Source organism: Alligator mississippiensis, chromosome 5 (assembly GCF_030867095.1).
Source record: "Alligator mississippiensis isolate rAllMis1 chromosome 5, rAllMis1, whole genome shotgun sequence".
Taxonomy (NCBI): Eukaryota; Metazoa; Chordata; order Crocodylia; family Alligatoridae; genus Alligator; species Alligator mississippiensis.
Window position 1 is genome coordinate 39,114,736 of NC_081828.1, and position 8,160 is coordinate 39,122,895.

The window sequence follows — 8,160 nt, forward strand, 5'->3', positions numbered from 1 at the left end:
AGCCTTAAAGTAGTAAAGCCCTGTAGCGTAGTTAAAATTACCTTAACAAAGAAATGCAAGGCTTGTACTGCTATTAGTCAGTCTAAAGACAGTTGAAGTCTGCGTTTCAATACCAACAAGTGGAGGGTGCTGCACTTGGGCAGTAGTAACCAGCAGCACACTTATAAGATGGGAAACTCCCTTCTTGAGAGCATGGAGGCAGAAAGGGATCTTGGAGTCATTATTGACTCCAAGATGAACATGGGCCGACAATGCGAGGTCACAGTCAGCAGGGCTAACCGGACCTTATCATGCATCTACAGGTGCATCTCAAGTAGGTCCAAGGAGGTGATCCTCCCCCTCTACGTGACACTGGTCAGGCCACAGCTGGAGTACTGTGTCCAGTTCTGGGCACCCCACTTCAAGAGGAATGTGGACAACATTGAGAGGGTCCAGAGGAGGGCCACCTGCATGATCCGGGGACAGCAGGGCAGACCCTACAATGAGAGGCTATGGGACCTGAACCTGTTCAGCCTTCACAAGAGAAGGCAGAGGGGGGACCTTGTGACCATCTATAAACTCACTAGGGGGGACCAGAAGGGTTTGGGGGAGACCTTGTTTCCCCTGGCGCCCTCCGGGATAACAAGGAATAATGGCCACAAGTTGTTGGAGAGTAGGTTTAGATTAGACATCCATAAGAACTACTTCACAGTTAGGGCGGCTAGGATCTGGAACCAACTTCCAAGGGAAGTGGTGCTGGCTCCTACCCTGGGGGTCTTTAAGAAGCAGCTTGATGCCTACCTGGCTGGGGTCTTTGAGCCCAGTTTTCTTCCTGCCCAGGCAGGGGGTTGAACCTGAAGATCTGCAAGGTCCCTTCCGACCCTACTTCTATGATTCTATGATTCTATGAAGTAAAAAGAATCTAAGTAGTTGTACATTATCAAAACCATTCAGAAGCTTTAAATTGGCTAAAATATCTAAAAACCATTCAAAAGAAAAATACAGCTCTGTAAAAAAAATTAGTTAACTGTTGCCTGGATCAGTGGGCCCATGGACCTCAAGAAGCCCAAGAACTGAATTCCAAGGTCCTTCCCGGTACCCTTCAAACAGCGCTGTTCAGGGATGCCTGACTTCACTAAACTTTATGAAAAGAGAAGCTTACTGTGTATCAGGCATCAGAGGAGACTGCCAATAAGTTACCATTGCAAATTGCTTTTGTCTGTCTTTGTTTATTTTATTACTACGCATAGTTGTGTTTTTGTTAAGTCAATAAATCTTTCTTATCTTTCTACCCCCAACCATACTCTCAATCCCAAACCCTCCGCAGGCAGCTGAAACATTCAGCCATGACCATCTCCAGGAGGAACAACAACATGGCACCAAGGCCCATCCGGGTGAAGGATTCTGGGTTCTCCTGGGGTTGCAGCTGCAGAGGAGCAAAGAGGAGAGTCACTCACAGCTGCTTAGATGGGGAGATGAGCCACTGGGGCTGTCCTGGGAGCAGAGGCCCCATCTCCCCACAAAGCAGATCCCTCCTGTATCACCCCTGTATTGGGGTCTCCCAGGCACAGCAGCTGCTGAGATCCCTCCGGGGCCCTCAGGGGAGGCGTTGTCCTGGGGAAATGAACTCCATGCAAAGACCTGGGAGACTGAGTCTCAGCTTCCCCAGTGAAGGGGGACCAGGGACTATAATTGCTCCTGGAGCAATCCAGCATCTCCCAGGAGTGGGGCGGGAAGATTGGTTCAGCCAGAACCACAGGGCTCCCAACCTCCCTATCACCTCAGAACAGGAAAACAGCGTAGGTCCCTACCCCAGGCATACCCCATTGCTCACCCATCCTCACCCCTCCACCCTCTGCAGGTTTCCCCAACTGCCTGTCAGGATGAAGAAAGTTCCATCATTGGGACATCTGGGCCCCTAAGATACAAGCCAAGTAAGGAGCACTGTGGTACTCACTCCTGCCCTCTCCCACCCTAGCAGGGCCCTAAGGTTTCTCTACAGGCTGGAGACTCCTCCTGACCATGGTATTTCTCTCCGTGCATCATTCCAGGCAGAGTTGGGTGCACTCCCTTTGTAGGATGGAACCAGGAAAGTCTCTCTCCAGGAAGTGGAGGGGGAATGGACAGGGGCATCTCAGCCCTTCCCCCATTCCCTATGACCCAGAATTTAATTACTGCCACTGGTATTTCCAGGGTTGCCTTAGGGGTTCAGTGTCTGGGGAAGATGTTTACCTTAATAGCAACATCCAGGGAAAGATCCTCTTGAGGCACACCTCTGCCCCGACTTCCCCCCACTGAAACTTTACCAACTTCTGTTTCCACCTGACTGAGGAAATCTCCTCTGCTTCAGAGCTAGCTTCCCAACCAGACATCCCCTCCACTATGTCCCAGGGCTTAGGGCAGAGTGTGGTTCTGAGCATCCAGCTCATGAGCCTGATTGGTCCCTGTGTTTCTGGCTGGGACACCATGCTGGAACCCTCACCTTCTACCACCAGATTCACAGAGTTGCTGGGATGGGACCAAACTTCTTGGTATGACTTGCTCTGGTAATAGCAGCTGTATTTTCCTTCCTTTTCTTTTGTCACACTGCAAATGTGAAACTCAGCCACCTTCCCAAAAGAGACCTGTGGCTGTGGTTGCAACCTGGTTCGCTTTCTATCTTTGAACAGAAGGAGTGTCATGTCCTCATGCTGATCCCAACACCTGATGGTCACATCTTCCCCCAGGGTAACCTCTTCACTGGGAGTCATAGAGGTGTTGGGTTTGGGATATAGCTCTGTAGTGGGAGGGAGACAGGCAGTGAGACACAGACCCTGGCACTATCACTCCACCTTGACCAGGATGCAGGGTGTCTGTGACAGGGCAGAGAAGGGCTGGGGGAGAGGTTCTGCTGAATGCTTCTCCTCAAGGCCCTAGAGCTTCCCTGAGCTTGGACCCAAACTGGCCCAGCCCTGAAAACCTGGACCATCCCTGTCTGCTGCCATAGATATCCTCCACTACTGTAGGTATCCTGTTCACAGCTAATGGGACCAACCTACCCATCCTCCTCCTATCCAGCCCCGGCATAGATAATCAGACCCATTGGTGCATCTAACCTAGTGCCATACCTGTTTCAGATCAAAACCATGGGCCCTCCCAGCCCACCATCCTGCCCACAGAGAAGCCAGGACTTGCTGCTTTTGGGAAAATACTGGAAACCTGGCACATTCAGGCTGGTACATGACTGTGCCAAGCTGTGCCCATAGCATATCAGAGGGTGTTGGCACAGTCCTGTATCTTCAAAGATGGCTTGGATTTTGTTAAAAGCAGGAAAAGCAGTTCAGGACTCCTGGGTTCTATCCCAGCTCAGGGATGGAAGTGGTGTCTACCGAGTTATCGCTCCTGGGCTGGGAATCAGGACTTCTGAGTTCTATACGCACCTGAATCATTGGTTATAGGAGTTGTTCCATAACAACCAGGGTTGTGTCTCCCCTCCCTCACTCTGGAAACCTCCCATTCCTGATAACCCCTGGGGGGGATCCCTCTCATCAGTGGGTCCATCTACACGTGCACATTTACTGTGCAGTAACCAAAATTACTGCACAGTACAGGTGCGCGTCTATACATGCATGCCCGTACTGTGCAGTAAATATGGCTACTTATGCCAACTTGGGCATAAATTTGATACCTGCATCATGCAAATATCAAATTTATGCCCAATTAGTTACGGCAAAGTAATGCCGTGTAGATGCCTTACTGCACAGTAACACTGTATATATGAAGTAACATAGGACTAACTTTAGTGTATACCCTTTAGTGTTAATGCACTTTAACTCCTGCACATGTAGACACTGGCCTATTCCTGACTGGTGTTCCTAAGACACTGGCTTACTGTGTAGTAACTTACCATGCAGTAAATTTAAGCCCACTTAAATGTATGTGTAGACATGCCCAGTCTGCCCAAAAATGCATACCAGCTCCTAGTATAGCTGGATGTCTCTTCTGCTACAGACAAGGGCTGAGGGCAGAACCTGGCTCTGAGCATAAGTCATCAGCATGGAGAACCCCTGAGGATGAGGCTGGGAATAGGGAAGCCAACCCTGGGGCCCCCACCTTTCACCACCAGCTCCAAGGGGTCATTTTTTTCTGACAAGCCAGGTGGATCTGATTTTTTGTAATACTGGCATCTGTAGCTCCCTCCATTTTCAGGTCTCATATTATGGAGGTAAAATTCAGCCAATGTCCCAGCAGAGTCCATGGTTTCCACTGGGGTCGTGGTTCCATTTCTGTACAGATGGAACGTCACATTCTGATGCTGACCCTAACACTGGATGGTCACTTTTCTCCCCACACTGACCACTGAGATGCTGGGTTTGGGGTATTTGGTCTCTGCAGTGGAGAGATGAGCAGTGAGAGACAGACCTCAGCAGCATCATTCTACCCTGGCCATGCTGCAGTATCAGTGATGGAGCAGAGAGAGGGGACAGTGGAGAGACTCTTCTGGATGCCTTTCCCTAAGGGCCTACACCAGTGATTCTCAACAGTTTTAGACTCAAGGCATCCCCTGGTAGACTCAAGGCACCACTTGAAATATGCCAGAGCTTAGTTTTGACTCCATTTTTTGACTACAGAATAATAATAATAAAAAATGTCAATTGCAAAAACCCAGAAAGACCACAACAGGTCATGATGTTCTTAACACTGCAGGTTTCTATTTAAAATCTTTGGGTTTATCTTGTGAATGAGGGCCTTGTTACACAGTAAGTTTAGGTGGTTTCTAGAGCTCTTAACCCCTGGATTGGCTGCACGTTAACACTTTTAAGTGGCTTAAAGCACTCATTATTTGGCTTAAAGTTATACCACTACAGGGCAGGATTATCTCTAAACTGCATAATTTTGCTCCTGCTCCATTAAGGTGTGGCCACTCCCTACAGCTATTCTGCCCAAGTTGAAGTCCTCCAGAATACAATGGCCCCTCGTGAGTCAGGGTAAGTGGAGACCCCACAATGCAGCAAGGTTGGGCATGGCACCTTGCTTCCTGGGAATGTCAGACAGAGTGAGTGCTGCAGCCCCAGAGTGGCAGTGATCAGTGACAACAGTGCCTCCCACTGTCATCCAGACTGACTTGCTGCTCCCACTGGTGGTGACATGGGTGGGGGCGAGATCTCAAGAAAAAAAGCACTGGGCCCCTTGGAGCTTAGGCAGTGCCTGGACAGCTTTGCAGCTCACTCCCTTACACCATCCCTGCCTGGGCTGCCAGCCAGCTAGAGACAGCATAAGTTCCAAAAAGAATCAGAGCCCTTGAAGCTCAGGAAGTGCCTGGCCAGCCAGCAGCCCAGCCAGTAGCAGTGAAGTGGGAACAAGCTACCAGGCCCTGCTTGGTCTCCAAGGGTCCCAATCTTTTTTTTCTCCAGTGGGAATCACACTGTCATATTAACCAGCTCCTGCTTTCTAAGCCAATCTGGGGTTTTCTGTATGAACACTGAATGTCTGATATTTCATCCCCTCAAGTTGACAAAGTCGAATTTGCCATATGAGGCTCTGGATCCTGATGACAGTCACCTTGCTGGGGTCACTTGACCCCAGGTGTCTTCCTGCCTAGAGCGGGGTGCTGGACCCGATGATCTGTGAGATCCCTTCCAGCCCCTTACAATCTATGAATCTATGAAAAGCCGCACCTGAAAAAAACAGTCTGAGAAATTAAACAGGGAGCAGAGCAGATCATTCCCTGCTCAGGGTCAGAGAGAGAAAAGTGAATTTAAAGGGAAGATGAAGCTAGTGGGCAAGGGTGAGAAGAAAGATTGGGAAAGGGTGGGTGGAGGCTGGACTATGGCAGCTCTGGGGGTCCAATGACAACTCCCCCAGCAGACAGGGAAAGTGGGCTTCCCTTTCTGCATTTCAGAATGAATCCACTCTTTAAATATCACTGACATTCATGGGCAAGGAATCCCCTTGTTCCTTAACCCCCTGGATGTGCTCCATGGCTAAGCCGGGGTTTCGGTGGGAAATTCTCCTGCCCTCCTGGCTGTGTCTTTCTGGGGCAGCCTATATCCCTCCAAACTCCTTTGCCCTCTACTCTCCCTTGCTCCAAGCCCCTCATGCCATCTCTCCAATCCATCTCCCCTCAAACACCTTCTACCTTCACCAGACTCATCCTCAACCCTCCTTCCTCAAAACCTCCCCATTCCCAACCTGATCCCTTCAGACCCCTATACCATTAAGGGCCATAAGCAAATCTATGGGTGAATCTGGAGAGCCCCTGAGCTGAGGAGCCCCAGGCAAGAGGTAAAAAGTTGGAGACAGAGGAATGAGGATGGTGAAAGGCTTTGAGGGTTTGTGTGATAGAAATATGGGGAGTAGGTATAAACTGGGGGGGAAATGGTGCTGACACAGAGAGAAGAAAGAGGGAGAAATGCCAGGACAGACCCATGGGATAGGTGGGGAGGAGAGCAAGGGGGGCATTAAAGAGGGCAGATTCCTGCGAATACTGAAGGCTGAATGCTCTATTGAAGGTAAGCCGGGCAGCATTGGGTGGAGGGGCAGAGGATGGGGGCAGACAGTGTGGGGACAGACTCCCTCTGTCTGTTCTCTGCCCCAATCTGGGCAGGCAAGTCTCCTTTATATGGGGGTTCCCAGGTCTCTCATTTCTCAGGAGATCAGGGTCCTCAGTTCTGCATCAGGCTGCTGGGAGCAGGGTGAGGCTGGATGTTTCTTGGGCTCTGTGGGGTCAGGTTTTTCACTGGAATCCCTTCTCTGTAATGGCAGCATGTTGCCTGGCTGGGATGGGCCATCTCATATTCTGTCTGCTTCCTCCCCATCCCCAGGTGAGCACCGCGCCCTGCTCACAGACTGGCCAAAGCAACTGTGTTCCCATGGAGGTGACAGGCTGGGCCTGTATGTGGGCATCATGCAGTGATCTGGGCCATGTGATGCTGGGCTCAGCAGGGACCAGAGAGTGACTCCTGGGCTCTGGATAGATAGGGCCACAGCCTGACCACATCCTTGGCGTCTCCATTTCCCCTTCTCTCCTGATTCCCTCCAAACCCTCACCCCAAACTCTGGCATGGCATCACCAGGCAATCACGCTGTGCTTCCTGTGTCCCCTGTGCCAGGCCTTGCAGCCTGCTGTTGGCCATGAGGCCTCCTGGCCCTCCCTCAAGGTCTGGGAGTAGATGCTTTTATGGGCAGTACCTGGGGCTGAGTTTGTGGCAATCCCTCAGTCTCTAGTGTGAGTGTTCAAACAGCCAGCAGTTCACCTCAGAGGTTCAGGATGGGGTCATTAGAAATGGAGCTGTGGTTGTTATATACAGACACAGAACATACAGACCTGGTTCCCTATGCTCTCGTTTGGTGCCCCACATAAGGAAGTGGACGGGGCTGGGATTTCTACAGAGAAGAGATTATTTATTGACTCTTTTTTCTATGCAGTGCCCAAATTTCCCCTCACCCCTCTGCTGCTTCAGGTTTCCCATAGACAGAGGCAGTGCCCTCCCTACCCCCTAGGCTCTGATAAACTCTCATTATTTCCTGAGAGCCCTGGGGAGATACTGAGCCTAGCTGGGCCAGGGAACCTGATCACAGCATCTCTGAGTGGCTCCATAACATTATTAATTGTTTGTACTCCTGAAGAAGAGCCTGAAAGACCAAACTGACCCAGGTCAATTATTTTATTGATTGTGACTGTAGTAGATTGTCATTCATCAGCAAGACATACACTTATATGTCACCCACCTGGAAGGAATGCCTCATTCACTGTCTGCAGCACTTTACAGAGCAAGCTTCACCCACTTTGTAACACCACCCATCCTTCTGCCCAACATGTACAACCTAAAAAACTCTTCTCACATGCTCCATATTTCTTCTCCCCACTTCAGCCCTCTCCCCTGCACATGCCCCAGTGTAAGCATAGTTAGGAGGACTTTCTTACAACCTACCTTATCATCCTCTTCAGCACAAAAAAAGCCATGAAATTGCTTCTTTGGTTATGTCCCACAATCACCATAGGGGTTTGGACTATTCAGCAGACCTACTACTTCTGTCTTTTTATCAAAATAACCTCTGGAGGCTTTCAAAAGGAATCAATTCCTGCCCTGGGGATAGTCTCTTCTCTGCGTGATCTGGGAAAGCAAAGGTAGCTGGGTGTGATGCTGGCTGCATCATTCCCTTGTGTGTTGTTGGCTACAGAAACTGGTGGGCCTTAAC

General features: G+C 50.1%; 1 protein-coding gene across 1 annotated transcript; it reads right to left on the reverse strand.

The window, feature by feature from the left end:
• Positions 1-1,319: 1,319 nt before the first annotated feature.
• LOC132250686 (immunoglobulin superfamily member 1-like) lies at positions 1,320-4,216 on the reverse strand. The gene is made up of 3 exons (XM_059727654.1): positions 4,072-4,216; positions 2,462-2,755; positions 1,320-1,405 (listed from the first exon to the last, which is right to left on the reverse strand). The coding sequence occupies exons 1-3, from the start codon at positions 4,214-4,216 to the stop codon at positions 1,320-1,322; spliced, it is 525 nt and encodes a 174-aa protein (XP_059583637.1).
• Between the last annotated feature and the right edge of the window lie 3,944 nt (positions 4,217-8,160).